Source organism: Pongo abelii, chromosome 13 (genome assembly GCF_028885655.2).
Source record: "Pongo abelii isolate AG06213 chromosome 13, NHGRI_mPonAbe1-v2.0_pri, whole genome shotgun sequence".
Classification (NCBI taxonomy): Eukaryota; Metazoa; Chordata; class Mammalia; order Primates; family Hominidae; genus Pongo; species Pongo abelii.
In genome coordinates, this window is record NC_071998.2 from 79,075,717 (window position 1) to 79,096,254 (window position 20,538).

General features: G+C 42.8%; 1 protein-coding gene across 3 annotated transcripts in view; it reads left to right on the top strand.

Moving 5' to 3' along the window:
• IARS1 (isoleucyl-tRNA synthetase 1) overlaps positions 1-20,538 on the top strand; it is an 80,181-nt gene that overhangs the window by 23,268 nt on the left and 36,375 nt on the right. For all 3 annotated transcript variants that reach the window (XM_024252029.3, XM_054521066.2, XM_054521067.2), the window contains exons 10-20: positions 149-244; positions 2,993-3,115; positions 3,572-3,663; positions 4,664-4,762; positions 6,337-6,463; positions 9,086-9,159; positions 9,516-9,710; positions 11,594-11,680; positions 14,462-14,545; positions 15,698-15,842; positions 17,906-18,026. In XM_024252029.3, coding sequence (XP_024107797.3) covers positions 149-244; positions 2,993-3,115; positions 3,572-3,663; positions 4,664-4,762; positions 6,337-6,463; positions 9,086-9,159; positions 9,516-9,710; positions 11,594-11,680; positions 14,462-14,545; positions 15,698-15,842; positions 17,906-18,026 — 1,243 coding nt within the window. The remainder of the gene's footprint in view (positions 1-148; positions 245-2,992; positions 3,116-3,571; positions 3,664-4,663; positions 4,763-6,336; positions 6,464-9,085; positions 9,160-9,515; positions 9,711-11,593; positions 11,681-14,461; positions 14,546-15,697; positions 15,843-17,905; positions 18,027-20,538) is intronic.

The following is a 20,538-nucleotide window of genomic DNA, read 5'->3' on the forward strand; positions in this document are numbered from 1 at the left end:
CCCAGCCTGCATTATTCTTTCTTTTCTATTTCTGAAAATAATTTTACCCGTTAAAAGCATTTTCAGGTTCTTAGGAAAAGCTGTTACAAAGTTAACATTGTAACACAGTAATGTTTCATCCCTGAAGCCTGCTGTCCTTTCTTTCCAGTGTAAAGAGAATGGCGCTTTCACTGTGCTTGTTGACAACTATGTGAAGGAAGAAGAAGGCACAGGGGTTGTCCACCAAGCTCCTTACTTCGGTGCTGTGAGTAGCATAAGTCTGGCAAATGTATTTGAGTATGTCGGTAGCCACTTTTCATAGATGCGGAGTCATGTGTCTCATCATGTTGAGTTACCAGGTTGGCCTCTTTTCTGGCTCACTGCCTGCAAGATGGCTTGTAAAATTTGTATCTGCAATTCCCTTTCATCCTAAGCTGATTTCTGGAAAGAGTGGGCCAAATCCAGTAAACTCTTTTTGGTGTGCAGTTGTATGAGTTTTGACAGGCATCTAGAGACGTGCAGGTGCCTCAGCCACCAAGATACAGACCATTCCCATCACCTCTGCTGTGTTCTTAATTAAATGTTCAGAAGGGGGAATCTGACCTCTCCCCTCAAAACAGTACTCTACAGTTAATTTTATATTTTGACCAGAATAATTTTTCTAAAAACACATTCCTTTTCATGTAATTTGTGTATGAATAAAAACAGCACAACATAAAGGCACATGCTTTACAGTAAACAACCTCTCACCTTAAATCATGGCACTGCTACTAACGGGCAGTTCCTGAGTAAGTTGCCTGGCCTATCTGAACTTCTTTTGCCTCCTCTGTAGCATGGTGTAGCACCTACATACACATTCCTCTAGGCTTGATCGTTTTGTCAGTGAGAGGGATTGGAAATATGGCTTTGTTATAAAAGGCAGTGACAGTAGTCTGCCCTCATCTGCCATTTTGCTTTCATGCTTAATCTCTGGGATTTTTTACTTTTATAGATGTAGAGGGTACAGGTGCAATTTTTTTTACATTGATATGTTGTATAGTAAAATTTGGGCTTTTAGTGTAACCATCACTTGAATTTTTATTATGGAAATCTTGAAACATACACAGAAGAAAATATTGTAATAGATTCTTCTTTTCACATCATCCAGCTGCATTAACTCTCAGTGTTTTGGTAATCTCTCGTTTTCTTCCTCTGTACAGTAGCACACTTTTTTATTTTGGCTGGAGGATTTAAAAGCAAATCCTCAACCTCATGTCTTTCATGTATAAGTAATTCTAGCTGCATCTCTGACTGATAAGGACTTTTATTTTCAGTATAAATATCCAATAAAGTCAGCAATTCCTTAATAATCACCTAATACCTGGTCCATTTTGATGGAAGGAAGCATTCTTGATAATACTACTTAAGAGTTTTAGGAACTGGTCAAATATTGTTCATAATCATTTTAGGGTCAATTAACTGGTATGGTTACCCCACTGTTAGTAGATAATAAAAAGGTAACTTCTTGGTTTTGAATTGTAGTGTAGGGTTTTTTTTTTGTTTTTTTTTTGAGATGGGAGTCTCCCTCTGTCACCCAGGCTGGAATGCAGTGGCAGGATCTCGGCTCACTGCAGTCTCCGTCTCCTGGGTTCAAGCGATTCTCCTGCCTCAGCCTCCTGAGGTTTTCTTTTTTAAATGTGGGTGTTTGTCATTGACTCTAGAGTTATATCTCATATATCTATTCTGAATGCTGTGCATGTTAATGTTATAGAAGATTCATTCTTTAAACTATAGCCTTTAACACCATTTGGTAAACTTTTTTTTTTTTTTGAGACAGAGTCTCCCTCTGTTGCCCAGGCTGTAGTGCAATGGTGCAATCTTGGCTCACTGCAACCAGTGCCTCCCAGGTTCAAGCGATTCTCCTGCCTCAGCCTGCCAAGTAGCTGGGATTATAGGCACCTGCCACCATGCCTGGCTTATTTTTTGTGTATTTATTAGAGATGGGGTTTCACCATGTTGGCCAGGCTGGTCTCGAACTCCTGAACTCAGGTGATCTGACCGCCTCGGCCTCCCAAAGTGCTGGGATTACAGGCGTGAGCCACTGCACCCGGCCTTGGTAAACATTTTCTGAGAGGCCTTCCGTTGCACTTGTCTTCACCAGGCAAGGGTAGTGTTTGATCTCCGCAGAGTCTGTGCACTCTGTTCATCCTGATGTTCATCCTGTTGAACATCACTGGTTCTGGATGCATTCAGGAATGCTGCTCTTAGCTTAATGCACTGGATAAAGTTACTTGCTCCACACTCAGTGGTTCAAATTGCTGCACTTAGGGGCTTTTCCTGTCCACCCACATGACACCACACCAGTCAGCCTCAGCACAGAGAGAGGTGAACACAGATCCAGGTGGAAGCATGTCAGCTTTCCAGCTTGTCTTGGAGTCAACCCAGAGTGTGGTTTACCAACATAAGACAATCTCTTTAATTTTATATTTAGGCATCATAACACAGTGATGAAGACTATAGACTCTGGAGCCAGGCTGTTTGGTTTTGAATCCTAGCATTGCTGCTTCATAGCTGAGTTACTTCTTGGTACCTCGACTTTCCTATCTGTAAAATAGGAAATTTTTGGTTTTTCAGATGTGTGTGCTGCTGTTATAAATCAAATTTGATTTAGTTTTAAAACATTCCTGTGTGGCTGCTCTGCTTATGGAGTAGCCATTCTTTATTGCTTTACTTTCTTAATTCCTTTCACTTAAAAAATTGATGTATGTCATCTGTCTTCTCATTTAGTGGATACTCTGCTATATATGGAGGTCTGGGAAATAATATTTGAGAAGACTAGGCTAGATGATCTAACTCCTGTCCAACTGTGAGGCTCTGATTCTCCGAATGGTCTTGAGTTACCTTCAGTTTACAGGACAAAGTTGATGACATGTATATGTTACAATATAGAACAATTATCTTGGGAATCTGTTACCTCATGCTCACACCCATACATAGACTGTTTTATTCTTCCCTCCCTTTTGCCTTTTCTCAGGATGACTATCGGGTCTGTATGGACTTTAACATTATTCGGAAAGACTCGCTCCCCGTTTGCCCTGTGGATGCTTCAGGCTGCTTCACAACGGAGGTGACAGATTTCGCAGGACAGTATGTGAAGGTCTGTAATCCATATAGCATAGAAGCGTGTCTGTTACTTCTGATTAGTCTCTATCATCATTTATAATTGTATTGTAATTCTTCTAGGAAGTTGTTTTTATTTGGTTTTGTCATCGAATAAATTCCGTAAAGATAGATGTCATCAGTTACGTTCAGAGGGTCTCATATCTTTAGAGGAAGCATGCTGAAATTTCACGGGAAAGGATCAGAAAAACTCCAGTTTATGCCTCATGAAGCACCTTTGTGACCTTGGGGTTGTCATTTCAGATCGAAAAACTTTATGACCTTAAATGTTGTGGAATGTACTTGAAAATTACTTAAAGTTAGTGACTAAAAATCATAAATAATATTTGTTATTTGTGCCTTTTATTCATAACAAGGTATCAGATTCTAGTAATACATTGTTCCTAAGTATTATAGTATGTTTTAATGGCTAAATTTTAATTTTTTTTAATAGGATGCTGACAAAAGTATCATCAGGACTTTGAAGGAACAAGGCCGACTTCTGGTTGCCACCACCTTCACTCACAGCTACCCTTTTTGCTGGAGGTCAGAAGAAACAAAGACTGTGTTATAGCTAGAGCTTCCAGTCTGTGCTTGCACTTACTATATGTGCCCATTCCATCTTATTTGTGGTGTTCATCTCACTTGTATCCTTTAGAGTCGGTTTGGGAAGCCGCCTTCTTATTTCATTTTTAGGAGAGTTGGGTTTTTTGTTTGTTTTTTGTTGTTGTTTTGAGATAGGGTCTCACTCTGATGCCCAGGCTGGAATGCAGTGGTGCAATCACAGCTCACTGCACCCTCCGCCTCCCCAGCTTAAGCAATCCTCCCACCTCAGCTTCTGGAGTAGCTGGAACTATGTAGGTGGTGCCATCACACCCGGCTCATTTTTGCATTTCTTATAGAAATGAGGTTTCGCCATGTTGTCCAGGCTGGTCTCAAACTACTGGGCTCAAATAATCCTCCCACCTTGTCCTCCCAAAGTGCTGAGATTACAGGCTTGAGCCGCAGCGCCTGGTCTAGGAGAGTTTTATGAATGGCTAAAAATGTTGCTTTCCTAAGGAACTGTGAGAGAAAAATAGACCTGTACAAATTTGTTTTGTGTTGTGGCCACATTTTTTTTAGGATGAGAAGCATCTCTAAAATTTTGTAATAGAGTTTATTGAAAAATTTAATATGATTTTAACTTTTAATATAAGACCATGCTGTAAAAGTATGGGTGAAAATGAAATGTTCAGTTGCATCATGTTTGGTTTCCACATTGCCTCTTCTGTGCTGAAGTTGAAGTTGACATTGTTTCTTAGATAATTGTCACTAGCAGAACTAGTTTTTTCTAGTCTTGTTCTTGTATTAGCTTTTGCCTTTCTCACTATTGTGGAAAGATATGACCAATTTTGAAGTCTTAGATGTTTTTATCTATAATAAAAATAAGTATTAGCAGAAGGCCAAGTAAGTGATGATGCTGTCAATAAGACATGAAAAGTCAGTCTTACCCTAGTGCCTACTAGTCTCAGCCTGAGCAGCTATGTGTGTGTTTCTTCTTCCCCAGATCAGACACTCCTCTAATTTACAAAGCAGTGCCCAGCTGGTTTGTGCGAGTGGAGAACATGGTGGACCAGCTCCTAAGGAACAATGACCTGTGCTACTGGTGAGCAGTAAGATGTGTTTCTTCATAGTGTCTTTCGTCATGTGGTTAGTAAGTATGGTTTACACTTCCCCCAAGTTATAATTTTAATAACCCATCTTTTATTGTGTATTATAATAGCTATCTTTTCTTCTATGTGTTTAGGAGCACAAAATAATTCAAATAATGTTACAGAACAGAAGTAACATCCTTCTTGTGATAAAGTATGTAAGGGAGTATTTTTCTTTTTAAACTCATTGGAAATGATAAACCACCATTTATTCGATTTATGGAATGAAATGACCTTGGAAAAATATGGCTGTACTGCCAGAGTTTGCTAGCCTTCAATAATAGTCATTTTCAGAGTAAACATTATTTTCAGATATACCTGCAAAAGCCATTTGTACTTACTCTTGTCGGTCCTGCAGTGGATGATGTACCCTGTGCTTGGCTGTATGGATAAGCTCCAAGCACAGAAGCCTTTGCTTTCCACAGCTGATATGTGTCCTACAGGTGATAGCCCAAGAAGTATCATTTCAGCCTCTGGGTACAAAATGAAACAAGGCTTGAACCTTTGTATTTCAGTTGAATGTTTTTCACTACAAGTTTGAAAGGTAATCACCACTCTTACTTCTCACAAGGATCCAACTAGACTCTAGAAAACTGTATTTGAGTTTAGGAGAATGGGGAGAATCTCAGGGCAGCGAAGGAAATAGTTATAAACTGTAGCTTTCTAATATTTCTTAGCAGAGTGGTCCTGATTTCTCAAAAGACAGCTTTTCATTTGTAGAGCTAGTAAGCTAATTAGTTCCCCTAATGTGTAAGATACTAGATATAGAATATTAGTAAGATAGCCTCGAGGGGGTGCAGGCATATAAACTGATCTTTGAAGTACAGGGCAGTAACTGCACTTCCCAGGAGAAGAAGGGGAGGTCTCGTAGCCTACCCTGACTCAGCCTTGTGCTTGAAAAGGATTTCTGCAAGGCTGAACCTCAAGGAGTAAAGAGTACTGGGAGTGGGAGGGATGCAAGAGGATAGATGCAGAGGGGAGGAAGGCTGCGTGGCAGAGGGCAGGCATGGGCAAAGCCAGTTAAGTGAGAAGGATTCTAGGGAACTTGCTTCATTGCCGGAGCCTGAAATTCAAGACCAAGAATGACCAGAGAGGAGACTATAGAGAGGGCTGCTAGAGCAGCTACCAATCCCCTGGCCTGTTGGCCTTTGCTTAATGAGTTCAGTAAAACTGCTATGGTGAGGATAATGTGAAGACTAGAGTTGTATGGATGAGGCTGGCTAGAGCTAAGGTGACTGATTAGAGGTATGTGGCAGCCGTACTCCAGTTGAAGAGGAGGACATGGGAGGCCTGTGTGCTGTGGGGTAATCTATTGGATGTAGGTCATTGATGGCAGCAGAAACTGTTGCGTGTGCTGTGCTGTCCATTTAGAAGACATTCTCTTTGCAGTGAGCGCCACGTTTCCAGAGTGTTTGGTCCACAAAGCATTATACAAAGGCTCCTGTGGATATTATTTACATGTTGAATTTTTCCATATTTGAATTGCTGATGTTCTTATGTGATTGGTTATGTGATCTGTTTGTTGCAGGGTCCCAGAGTTGGTACGAGAAAAACGATTTGGAAATTGGCTGAAAGATGCATGTGACTGGACAATTTCCAGAAACAGATACTGGGGCACCCCCATCCCACTGTGGGTCAGCGATGACTTTGAGGAGGTGAGGCGGGGCAGTATTTCCTTGTGTTGATTTTTGCTAAAGCATTTTGTTCATGAAATCTGAATGTGGTTTAAAAGAATAGGGTTTTTTTTTCTTTGCCCCTTTCTTATTTCATCTTTTTTCCTCTTTATTCCTTTCTGGAATCATGACATAAGATAATCTGTTTCTGGGGTTTTTAACTTTTTTTCCTTGAATTAAATACAATTTATAAAACTTTCCTCTGTAAAAATAAAAGGATACAGTTTTCTCAGGGAAATACATACTTTAAATGTTTTTTTTGTGTGTTTCCCGGACGTCTTTTCTTCCCCCTACATTAAGGTATGCTATTAGCTTATGGTTAAACTGACTTTATAGATGATGAAAAAAGAAAACTTGAAAAGAAATTTACGAAAGCATTACAGACCTTTAACTTCTAAAATCAAATGAATAAGATGATGTGTGTAGATATATAGATGTATGTGGATATACTATGTCCTCACTTAATGTCATACAGAGGTTCTTGATAACTGTGACTTTAGGCCAGGTGTGATGGCTCCCACATGTAATTGCAGCACTTAGGGAGGCCAAGGCAGGAGGATCGCTTGAGACCAGATATTTGAGACCAGCCTAGGCAACATAATGAGGTGCCATCTCTACAAAAATATTTGTTAAATTGGCTAGGCATGGTGGTGCACGCCAGTTATTCCCAGCTACTGGGACCTCTCAATGACATTAGGCGAGGACTTACTATACAGATAGAGCTGTGTGTTTGGCCTTCTGTCCAAAGCTGACAGCATTGTTGCAGTGACGAGCAGCAGCACCCTGGGGACCTTGGTGAATCTCCCATAGGGACCTGAAAGGCAACAGTGAAGTAGCTGAATCAGAAGACTTTTCAGGACTGAACAGGAAGGGCAGAGAAAGAGACCACCAGTGTTCACTAGGAACAGAAGCTCCCTGGGTGAGAACGCACAGCAGTTCCTACTGGTGTGGCCCTTGTCAGATGGTCCCTCCATTCTGAGTGCCCCAGCTGGCCCAATCTCTCAGCTCTTTACCTGGATATAATCCTAGCATCCTGTGGCTTTGTCTGATTGCTTTAATCGGGTCCAAGCACAATATAGTCATGCACCACATAATGTCATTCAGTCAATGACAGACTGCATATACGACAGTGGTGCCACAAGATTATGATACCGTATGGTTACTGTGCCTTTTCTGTGTTTTGTAATGTTTAGAAACTCAAATACTTCCTGTTTTAGTCTGTTTAGTGTAGCTACAAAGGAATACCTGAGGCTGGATAATTTATAAAGAAAAATGTTTATTTGGCTTGTGATTCTGGATGACTGGAAAGTTCAAGACTAGACATCTGCATCTGGGGAGGACCTCAGGCTACATCCACTTTGATGGAAGGCTGGACAGGAGCCAGAGTATGCAGAGATCACATGGCAAGAGAAGAAACAGGGGCAGTGGGGTGGGGGCAGACTCTTTTCAACAGTCAGCTCTCACAGGAGCTAATAGAGTGAGAACTAACTCACTGCAGAAGGAGAACATTAGTCTGTTCATGAGGGATCCACCCTGTGACCCAGACGCCTCCCGTTGTGCTCCATCTGTCAATATGGCCACACTGGGGATTAAATTTCAACATGAGATTTGCTGGGGACAAACCATAGGAAAACCAGAGCATTTACCATTGTGTTACAGTTGCCTGCAGAATTTAGTACAGCCACATGCTGTACAGGTTTGTAGCTTAGAAGTAATAGGCTCCACCATATAGCCTAGGTGTGTTTTAGGCCATCCTATCTAGGTCTGTGATGTTTGCCTAAGAAAATCACGCTAACAATGCATTTCTCAGAATGTATTCCTGCCATTAAGCACTGTATGACTATAATTTAGCTCTAGCTTTTTCTTGGGAAGATTCTAGATTAATGAGCCAGATTCAGGTGCCAGGAGGAAACTAAAATGCCTTAGAGAAATAATCTAAGATGTTTCACTTATACCAGTTACTTTGACGATTTGTACATAATAAACCCTTAATATCCATTGAGAGTATGGCTATGAATGTTTAAGATTCTCTCTAGTTAGGGACTCCCTCTGATACTGGAGTGGAAACAAAGGAGCAGTGTCAACCCTGGCCTCTTCAGAGACTAAGAGTAAGCTGTGTCTTTCATGAGAGAGAAGCCACATTAGCGAATACTATCCTTCGGCCCAGACTGGTGTGTTAATGTGCCTTTAAATCATCAGTCTCAGGCTGGGTGGCTCACGCCTGTAATCGCAGCACTTTGGGAGGCTGAGGCTGGCTGATAGCTCGAGTCCAAGAGTTTGAGACCAGCGTGGGCAGCATGGCGAAACCCTGTCTTTACCAAAAATACAAAAAATTAGCTGGGTGAGGTGGCGCCTGCCTGTAGCCCCAGCTACTTGGGAGGCTTAGGTGAGAGGATCACCTGAGCCCAGGAAGCTGAGGCTGCAGTGAGCTGTGATTGCTCCACTGCACTCCAGCCTGGGCAATGTTAGTGAGACCCTATGTCAAAAAAACAGGAAAAAGAGAATCATCAGTCTCTCAAACTAAACATGCATGGTATTTAAATTAACTCAGTATGCTCTGTTTGGCTCTTAGGAGCTCCTGCTGTTGAACTTTGTTTTTGACAGGTAGTATGCGTTGGGTCAGTGGCAGAACTTGAAGAACTGTCAGGAGCAAAGATCTCAGATCTCCACAGAGAGAGGTCAGTTTCTAAATGTTCGATTCACTTCAGTTTTACCATTCTCCTATTAAGACTTGGTCTCTAGCGGATTACAGAGCCACACATGGAAGTGACTAGCTTGATGAATTACTTTGTTGATGACTCATGTCATATTGCAGTATTGTGGCCTCTGTCCTTGTGAAGTGTGAGGTGAATGGTGCATAACCTTTCAGATGGAGGATTCATGGTACTCTCTGAAAGCCTTTGAGAATTGCTGATATTTCTGTTTGCAAATGTGTATAATATCTTGTCAGGGTTTTGTGTTTCCTATTAGCAATTAAACTGCAAGTTCTGTTATGCTTACAGTTAATAGAAATGACTACTTTTCTGTTTGTTAGTGTTGACCACCTGACCATTCCTTCACGCTGTGGGAAGGGATCGTTGCACCGCATCTCTGAAGTGTTTGACTGTTGGTTTGAGAGTGGCAGCATGCCCTATGCTCAGGTTCATTACCCATTTGAAAACAAGCGGGAGTTTGAGGATGCTTTTCCTGCAGATTTCATTGCCGAGGGCATCGACCAAACCAGAGGATGGTATGCCTCCTTATTCTTTCATCACGTGTTTTATTGATTTTTTTTTATTTAGGGAGTATTTTACTAAGTCGCTGCCATTTATCTACTGGGTGATGGAGAGATTGTGGCAAATAAGACAGTCTACATTCCTGCCCTCTCCCCATCACCACCAAGCACAGACATTAAAGTGCCTTTTGAGTAGGACTCTCCCACTACAATAGGGCTGTAGTTTTACAATTTGAATGATCTCACTGGCATTTTGGAATATATGTGTTATACTAGATGTTAAAATGATAAAAAAAATTATGTGTTCTTAGCTTACATCAGATCATTTACTCAAATGTTTGAGTATTTGCATAAAAGACAGTTTGGGTGCTAGAAATTTGAGGGATAGTTGGCAATGTGCTCAGATATTGAGGCTAGCCTTATAAATCAACATTCTAAAAAAAATCCAGATTTTTTAAAATATACCTATGGGAGAGGACTTGGGCATTGATTTTTATCTGGTATCTTATGTAAAACAGTTCCTTAATTGGAAGAAGGTGAATTACTTTCTTTCCATGGATGGGCTTTGCTGGCCCAGGCTTTATTTACTTTTTTTTTTTTTTTTTTTTTTTCAGACAGACTCTTGCACTCTGCTGCCCAGGCTGGAGTGCAGTGGTGTAATCTCGGCTCACTGCACCCTTTGCCTCCTGGGTTCAAGCAATTCTTCTGCCTCATCCTCCCAAGTAGCTGGGTCTACAGGCATGCACCACCACGCTCAGCTAATTTTTGTAGTTTTAGTAGAGACTGGGTTTCACCATGTTGGCCAGGCTGGTCTCGAACTCCTGACCTCAAGTGACCCTCCCGTCTCAGCCTCCCAAAGTGCTGGGATTACAGGCGTGAGCCATTGCGCCCAGCCCAGGTTTTAATTATACATTCACAGTAATGTTTCTGCAGGGGTGTGTTTAAGGAATTGTTGGTGTCATTTTCTCTCTTTGACAGCTTTGGGTAATCATTGAATTCAAGTCTTCATGTTCGGGAATGTGCTGTCTTCAGATTCCAGTCCTTTTTATCTATAGGAACAGCTACCCAGAACAAATTCTGTTTTTAGAAAGGGCTAGATGCCTTACCAATGAGCTTGTTCCTTTGAGGAGTAGCAAAGTCTGTTAGCTGGTAGCAGTCCTCATGTGGATCCCGTGTCCTTGCTGCCTGCCTCCTTCTCCATCCCTGAGGCCTGGGCTGCCTCTCCTGGGCACCAGGGCTCCTCCCAACTCTCCTTCAGAACTGGGAGGGATATCTGGATCAGTGTTTATGTTAACCATGGGGTCTGGTCTCCTCAGCTCATGTCCCTTGATGTTCTCAGAGTGCAGGACTAGGTCAGAGAGGCAGGAGTGCATCACCCCCGGGACAGTGGTCAGGGATATGAGTTCATTTGGGGAACAAGCTATCTAGCACATAAATGAGGTACACAACATTTTACAGAATAAAAGCATTTTCTAGTCTGCCTTATCACTTTTTGGTGAGAGTGCATTTTGCATCTTTTGTCATCAAATTGTCTTTTCCATATGATCTTGTGCCAAATTCAACACCCATCCCTCATTTTCAGCTAGGTGCTTCTGGGTGGTCCTGAGAGGCCACCCAATGCTGCCATGTGGCTCTCCACACAGACTTCCTGGGAGGCCTGGTAACAGAGAAATGGTCAGTAAATCACTCCAGACGTTTATTTCGATGTTTTTTTCAAATCTTAGACAGTAATTTGATTGGTCTCCAGTAACCAGGATTAAGAATCATTGCTTTAAGTGATTATCAAGAAGTGTGACTTATCAAAAATAGAAATTCAGTTTAATGAATAAATACAGTTTCTTTCTTATGCTTGGAATTCATTTCTATTTTTATTGAACTGTTTGGGGTTTTTTTTTCAGGTTTTATACCCTGCTGGTGCTGGCCACGGCCCTCTTTGGACAACCGCCTTTCAAGAACGTAATTGTGAATGGGCTCGTCCTGGCAAGGTAGGTCAACTTTGTTGTAGTGACAGGTGGAGCTTTGTCTCCACTGTTTCTTAAGAAGGAATGCGTGAGAGCGGTCAACTTTGTTGTAGTGACAGGTGGAGCTTTGTCTCCACTGTTTCTTAAGAAGGAATGCGTGAGAGCGGTCAACTTTGTTGTAGTGACAGGTGGAGCTTTGTCTCCACTGTTTCTCAACAAGGAGTGTGTGAGAGCTAAGCCTAATGGAGGAGGAGGAAGGGGAGGACTTTCAGATTGTGCTACTGCTACTAACATAATGCTACTAGTGATATTACTAGTAATAAAATAGCATTTACTAAACTTAGCATTTTATGAAATACTTTTGCTTATAGATCTTATTTAATCTGTACATCAGTCCTTTCATGTAGATTTTGTTGTCCTTTTTTTAACACATAAGGAAGCTATGGGTTCTAGAGACCACAGGTGCCTAGGATCAAAGCTAGTGACAGCCACACTAGGCTTGACCCAGGTACTCTGCCACCAGATCCCATTCTTCCCCTCATCTGAAACTTCCTCCCAATGGTCATTATTTCCCACTTTTTGCTATTATAAGGAAGTCTCATTTTTCCTTTATTACCTCTAGTCATTAAGAATAAAAATAAACATAAATGAAAATTTTAAAATGAAATATTTACCCACACAGAAATCCTACTTTATATGCTGTGTGAGGAGGAAGAGGATGTCACCTAACATTTTGTGCATCCTTATTTTTTGCCAGGCCCCACTGTGTGCATTTTCACATTTTAATTCATTTAATCCCCAGAACCATTTGAGATGGGTCCTATAATCCCATTGTGACCTTTGAGGAATCTGAGGGACAGGAAAAAGTAACTTGTCAAAGGACACACAGCAAATGAGTGGTAAATGCAAATTTTGAACCTAGGCAGTCTGCCTGTGTAGTATGTGTGCTACTTTTTTTTTTTTTTTAATTGAAAATTGTATTGAGGGCTGGGTGCCATGGCTCATGCTTGTAATCCCAGCACTTTGGGAGGCCATGGTGGGCAGATCACCTGAGGTCAGGAGTTGGAGACCAGCCTGGCCAACTTGATAAAACCCCCGTCTCTACTAAAAATACAAAATTAGTGGGTGCAGTGGCACACACCTGCAACCCCAGCTGCTTGGGAGGCTGAGGCACAAGAATCGCTTGAACCTGGGAGGCAGAGGTTGGAGTGAGCAAAGATCATGCCACTGCACTCCAGCCTGGGTGATAGTGAGGCTCCATTTAAAAAAAAAGGGGGGAAATTGTATTGAGATCATTGTGGATTTGCATGCAGTCATGAAAAATAATAGAGATCCCTTAAATTCTTTGCCCAGTTTCCCCCAGTGGTCACATTTTGCAAAACTACAGTATATATCACAACCAGGATGTTGATATAGCCAACCAATCTTACTAACATTTCCCTAGATTTACATATACTTATTTGCTTATACGCATTTACGTGTATACAGCTATTATGTGTAGGATCCTGTATCCAGCAGCACAATCAAGTTACTGAATGAATTCAACATCAAAGTCTCCCTTCCTGCATTGCCTTCCCCTCCTACCTTCCCACTGTCATCCCCAATCCGTGGCAACCACTGGTTTTTTCTCCATCTCTGTAATTTTGTCGTTTCCAGAATGTTATATAAATAGAATTATACAGTAACTAACTTGGGGGAATTGGGTTTTTTTTCTTTTTTTTTGAGACAGAGTCTCACTCTGTCACCCAGGCTGGAGTGCAGTGGTGTGATCTCGGCTCACTGCAGCCTCCACCTCCTGGGCTCAAGTGATTCTCCCATCTCAGCCTCCTGAGTAGCTGGGACCACAGGCATGAACCACCACACCCAGCTAATATTTTGTATTTTTGGTAGAGACAGGGTTTCACCATATTGGCAGGCTGGTCTTGAGCTCCTGAGCTCAGGCGATCCACCTGCCTCGGCCTCCCAAAGTGCTAGTATTACAGGCATGAGCCACCACACCCAGCTGGCTTGTTTTAAATCAGCATAATTCCATTGAGATTTCAGATGACTGCACATACCAATAGTTCATTTCTTTCCATGGATAAATAGCATTGTGTATTATGGGTATGCCATGGTTTGTTTGATCATCCACCTCTTGAAGGACATCTGGGTTGCTTCTAATATTTGGCAATTGTGAATAAAGCTGTTGTGAACAATTGATAATAGGTTTTTATGATAACGTAAGTTTTCATTTCTCTGGGATATATTCTGACACATCTTTCTTCTTCAGTCTGCCCTGAAGCTTCCTCATGGACTTACTATGATATTCAAAATGAAGTTTGCAAATATTAACAAAATATCTTACCATTGTACCTTAACACTGTTTGTTTGTTTGTTTCTTTTTTGAGACAGAGTCTTGCTCTGCTGCCCAGGCTAGAGTGCAGTGGCGTGATCTTGGCTCACTTCAGTCTCTGCCTCCCAGGTTCAGGCAATTTTCCTGCCCCAGCCTCCCCAGTAGTGGGGATTACAAGTGTGCGCTGCCATGCCCAGCTAATTTTTGTATTTTTGGTAGAGACAGGGTTTCACCATTTTGGCCAGGCTGGTCTCGAACTCCTGACCTCAGGCGATCCACCTGCCTCAGCCTCCCAAAGTGCTGGGACTACAGGTGTGAGCCACCGCACCCGGCCTATTAGCACTAACTTCTGTCTAAGTTACTCCTTCCCATTTCGTTTTGTGTATTCCTGTTTGCAAATGATTTGTATCCTTAAAACAAGATCATCTGTGATACTGACTTACTTAATTGGCATCTCCCTTTTGTTTTACAAGTGATGGCCAAAAAATGAGCAAACGGAAAAAGAATTATCCAGATCCAGTTTCCATCATCCAGAAGTATGGTGCTGATGCCCTCAGGTACAAACCAGTGCTTTGCCTTGTGTGTATCTATTGTTTTTTTATGTAAGCATCTCCTATACTATTAGTCACTATTCTTAGATTTGGTTTATAGTTAGGTTTTTAGCAACATATCTCTGTTATTTGGATGTTATGTTGGTATGGTTGTTGATTTTAAACCCCCAAAATAGTTTTCTAAATAATAAAGGCATTTTTAAACCTAGAGGTCTGTTTGAGGAAGAGGACCTGTGTTGGGTGTTGTTGAGCTGTCCAAGTCCTCCCCAGGCTAGGTGCTGATTGCCTCTGCCTTACTTCCTTTCTAGGTTCCCTGTCTTGTTGGTATCAGAATTCTCTTTCATCATTTATTTTAATTTTGTACTTAACAGAGCCATGTGAGATATATCTATGCTAGAGGTAATAAAAAAACTCATACTGAAAAGCTTTTGGAGAAATTTGAGCCACTGCTTGAGGTAGTTGTAATCATGAAACCACACAGTGTTCAAGTTGAAAGGGACCTAGAGATCTTGTTCAGCATCCCTATGTCCTAGGCATGAGACCAGTGCCCAGGCCTGTGACTCAGCACCTTCACACAGTACCTGTGTTGCCCAGGAGTCATTAGTGGGGCTCTCCCCCAACTCTCCACTGTCTCTTAGACTCACCCTTGGCACTGCTGGCCATTCGGGCTGTGTAATTCTTTGTGGTGGTAGTTCTTTGTAGGATGTTTAGCAGCATCCCTAACCTCTGCCCGCCAGATGTCAAGACTCTGCTCTTTGAAGGCTCTTCCTTGTGAGTCCCTCTCTCTCTGCAAGCAGCAGATGCAGGTCGTGTCCGTGGGAACGGCACAGTGGCTCTTGACGAGGACCAGGCCAGCCTTTCTCTTAGTGCTGGTGTACCCCATTGGTCCTGCAGTGAGAGTGGCATAAGATGCATTTCTGTGCTATACAGTGCCATATTTTGGTGTCAGATTATATACGTCTTTTATAATTTGCTAGGTCTCTTACAGAAAGTGAGAGTGAGTTTTGTGAGTTTTAGATTGACCACTGAAAGAGTATTCATAGTTCCCCCCTTTTGTAGAAAATAGGACTGATTTTCATCTTGCTCTCTCAATATGTCGAGTAGTAATTGGTTTACTTTCTAAGTACCTTCTCTGTCTAATTTTTCTCCCTCTTCCAGATTATATCTGATTAACTCCCCTGTGGTGAGAGCAGAAAACCTCCGCTTTAAAGAGGAGGGTGTGAGGGACGTCCTTAAGGATGTACTGCTCCCATGGTACAATGCCTATCGCTTCTTAATCCAGAACGTTCTGAGGCTCCAGAAGGTATGGGCTGTAGGGGGCTGCACATGTACCTGACGTGTCTCCACGGCGCTCCCTTCACCAAGCTGTGAGAGGTGGAGCTCTGCGTGAGACTTTAGGGCTGCTGTTCTCTGCTGCCTGATGCTGGGGTAACTTAGAGCCATGGGGAGGCCATACATGCAGGTGCGGAAGGTATCTAGGGTCTGGGCTATGCCAAGACCATGGGCCCTAGCCTGCAGAAGAGTTTGTCCTATAGTTGTTTAGTCGCCCAGTTCTTTTTTTTTTTTTTTTTTTTTTTTGAGGCGGAGTCTCAGTCTTGTCGCCCAGACTGGATTGCAGTAGCACGATCTCTGCTCACTGCAACCTCTGCCTCCTGGGTTGAGGCACTGCCTCAGCCTCCCCAGTAGCTGGGATTACAGGCACCCACCACCATGCCTGGCTAATTGTTTTGTATTTTTAGTGGAGACTTGGTTTCATCATGTTGGCCAGGCTGGTCTTGAACTCCAGACCTCAGGTGATCCGCCCTTCTTGGCCTCCCAAAAGTGCTGGGATTACAGGCATGAGCCACGGCGCCCAGCCTAGTCAGCCAGTTCTTAGTACCAGAAACACCATGTTGAGTGACACACCCCTCCCCTTATGGAACCAGTGGAGTGGGAATTGGGAGAGATAGTAAAGAGTCAGCAACTTTTAGAGAGAGCACCCAGTGAAGGCGGAGTCACAGGCTAGCTAGGGCTGGCCACTTGAGATGGGTGGTCAGAGAAGGCCCCTCAGTGGGGTGGCATTTGGGCTAATCTGAGAGTGATAGCAGTTCTCGATGGAGTTTTCAGTGGGTTGTTAGGGTCACAAATAATAGTTGTGATGTATGTGGAAGTGTACTTCAATGGCAGTTACCTCCACGCCCAGGAGTTAGTTTCTCACCTGAGAAGCCCTTGTTCTAGAGCCACCTTCCATGCCCCACAACTGACCACTGTCAGGGTCCATCACCTTCATTGCACATTTTCCTGTATGGGCTTTCAAGACCTGATTTGAGGTCAGAGTTCGGATACGCACATCTGATCTCCAGCACCTTACAAGTAAAATTGCTTGTAAGTAAATAACTGTTGAATGAAAATGAGATATTATTCCTGCTTGAGCAGTTGAAAAAGCTGGTTGGAAAAATGAACTCTTGTTATCTCATTCCAGCAGGCAGGTCACTTACTTCTGCTCCCCTTGGGCTCTGGTTGTTCTGCTAATGAGGACACATCATGTTCACCTGAGGCGCTCAGAGTAGCCTTTCCCCAGGAATTGAGAAGGGCAGTCATCTTCCCCAGGCTCCCAGCATTCCTCGTCTCTGCAGCCCTGCCACCTGTCCTGCATGTGGTTCTCTGCCAAGTAGGGCAAACAGTCCTTGGGCAGGTGCACTCTGCAGGCCTCCACTGGTGTGGGACTCAGGAATACAGGTGGGGTCAAAGTTCCCCACAGCCAGGGCCCATCTGAACATACCAGCAAGACACAGACTCCATGATCAGGGGCTTAAACCCAGAGGAAGAGTCACATTATCACTGCCCTGCTAGCCTGGTTGTGGTGCTGCCAGAGAAACAAAGCAGGACATGAGTTCTGTTTGTGGAGCAAGGACTTAAGATCAAGGAGGATTTTGCAAAGCAAAAAGATTGGGATAGAACTTCCTGGGTAAAATGAACAGCCTTAGTATGGAAATAATTTCCCAGTACTCATTTTCAGTTTGTAGACAATCATTCAATCCTAGACAGTTTTACTGTCCTTCCTTCCTGAGGTTTAAAGTAACTAAACCCTACACTTTTCTGACAAGATTTTAGAATATCTCTCAATTCATAATTACTCTTTGGTGCAGACAAGTAATGTTTTCCTAAACTCTTCAGTTTACTCCAAAACATAATTAATTAATTGAGGACTTAATGTGCCACGTTGGTGCTTATCTTGAAAATATTGCTGAAAATCGGAAATTCACATTGCCAGTGGAGTCTGGGATTTTTTCTTTTTGTTTTTGTTTAGGTGATTTAAGAAGTTTATTTCCTGATAGTAACTTTCTCCCCAAGTGTGCCAGTGTTTCATTAATTGTTCCTTCCTAGGAGGAAGAAATAGAATTTCTCTACAATGAGAACACGGTTAGAGAAAGCCCCAACATTACAGACCGGTGGATCCTGTCCTTCATGCAGTCTCTCATTGGCTTCTTTGAGACTGAAATGGCAGGTGAGTCTCTCTTGGTCTGTCCTCCCAGGAATAAGGACTATTCTCTTTGTAACTGCCCTTTTGATATTTAATAGTGGAAATATTGAGAGATACAGAAAATTAAATAATTGTTTCCTTTTACCTCTCATATAGTTTTGTTAAGGCTTGTTAATTGTCGTGATATCTTTGTTTCAAGGCCCTGGGGACTTCTGGCCTGGTGTGGTGGCTCACGCCTGTAATCCCCAGCATTTTGGGAGGCCAACGCAGGCAGGTCACCTTAGGTCAGGAGTTTGAGACCAGCCTGGCCAACATGGCGAAACCCTGTCTCTACTAAAAATATATTTAAAAAAAAAAAAAGTTAGCTGGCCATGGAGGCGGGTGCCTGTAATCCCAGCTATTCAGGTGACTGAGGCAGGAGAATTGCTTGAACCTGCGAGGCGGAGGCTGCAGTGAGTTGAGATTGCACCACTGCCTGGGCAATAAGAGCGAAACTCCATCTTAGAAAAAAAAAAAAGCCCTGGGGAATTCTGTCTTTAGGGGTTGTCCTCGTGGTCTCAACGCTCCACAGAAGAGGTTTAGAGCTGGATAGCCATAGGTTCAGAGCCCAACTCTACCACTTGTTCCCAATCCAGAGAGTTGCCTGAAGTCTGACCATCAATTTCCTTTTTTTTTTGTGGGTACATAGTAGATGTATATATTTATGGGGTACAGGAGATATTTTTATATAGACATACAGTGTGTAATAGTCATATCAGGGTAAATGGGATATCCATCACCTCAAGCATTTATCATATCTTTGTGTTGCAAACATCTCAGTTATACCCTTTTAGTTGTTTTTAAATGTACAAGAAATTATTGTTGACTGTAATCACCCCATTGTGCCATCAGATGCCACTCTTATTCAGTCTATCTTGACCTTCAGTTTCTTTATCTGCAGAATGCCCAGTAGTGTTTGTAAGGCTTAAGTAGAGACGATTTACATAAAGTAGCTGGCAGATGATAGGTACTCAATAAATAATACTTGTTATTAATGCACTTATAATTTATTTTTAGGTCTATTTTCATTACTAAATAGTCCCCTTCTTTTCCAGAAAAATTAGAAAAGTCAGAAGAGCAATAATGAAATGGACATTTTGCTGTTATTTCTATTAACTAACAACAGGGAGTTTGTTGGGTAATTTTACAGAGATTCAAAAAGTACATTATGTTGGCTTCCTTAAGGTTTGAGATAGTCACAACCATAGGTCCAGGTGAGAAATCTAGGACACCTTAGATAATCAGTTGAAGTGGGTGGACAGAGGCCCTGGGTCACCGTGAGGGCAAAAGAGGGCAAGGCAAATCCACCCTTACAGGGCTCTGCGGTTCCTGCTGCTGTTGGGCAGGAGCAGCGGCCACTACAGACCTGGGATTCACCATTAGCCTAGATACGGGCACATGCTGCTCCCTGGAGTAGGCGGTGCTGCCCCACTTAGCACAGAAGGACTGCTACAGGATTTGTCCACCTTGTTAAACATGTGGAAGGATCACGACAGTCCAGCTGTTGCTCAGATAGACATAGATGAAGATGGAAGTGAGTGTGAGGCTGAGTGCTGCCCTGGCGAGGGCAGCACTGGGAGCCCAGCACACTCTCCCCAGACATGCTCACACCTGTGTCCGCTTTTCCCTCCTGAGTGATACGAGTGGGTGGGAAACGTGGGGATTGTTGCCCGGACCCCCTTCAATATTTGGGCACCAGCTGCCATGACCTCCTGTGAAGCTGGGTCTGGAGAGTGTGCATCCTGGCTGGAGCCTGGTCTGCCTGGAAACTAGAGGTCGGCAGCCACGTTTTGTGGGTCGTGTTTAAGTCCCGGTTCTGCCGGCCTGTCAGCCTCATGTCCTCCACTCCCTCAGCAGCACTGTGGGTGTGAGAGGACCTGCCTCACAGGGTGGTGGCGGCCTGGGTAGTGGCTGCTGCTGCTGCCCCTGTGTGTTGTATGTTTATTCATTGTATGCGGGGTTCTATTTGGGTTCATTTACTCCCTCAGAGTTGAAACCGGAACATAGAAAAGCTGAGCTTCCTGGAAGGTAAAAAGTGCCGTGAACCCTAGAAATCATTTAGACAGGTCTCAGTTACTGAAATCACCTGTCGAAGAAAGTGTGACCAGCTAACGACTCTGGCCTGGAGCTCAGCCCACTGGCACCTGAGTTCTGGTCTTAGTGAAAAGCAGCACAGCAGCTCTGCCCGTTGCAACTTCTCATCTCTTAGCTTAGACCAGAAGCATCATTAACACTCCCTGGACTCTTTTCATTACTATAAATTGTATTTGTTTCTAAGTATTGGTCTTATTCTTTTTGTTTTTGGTGTTTGTTTTTATGTAACAAAGAGTATTAATTAAAGGGGAGGTGAATGAGAATCTGTAAAATAAGCCTTGCCTCAGACAATTGGCTAAACACCCTTTCTTTCCTACTTGATCTCTGGGTTTCTCAGGGAACTCTTCAAATCCTCCTAATTCCTCAAGAGCTTCACTACCTCTGATGCTGTTTTTACTCGACT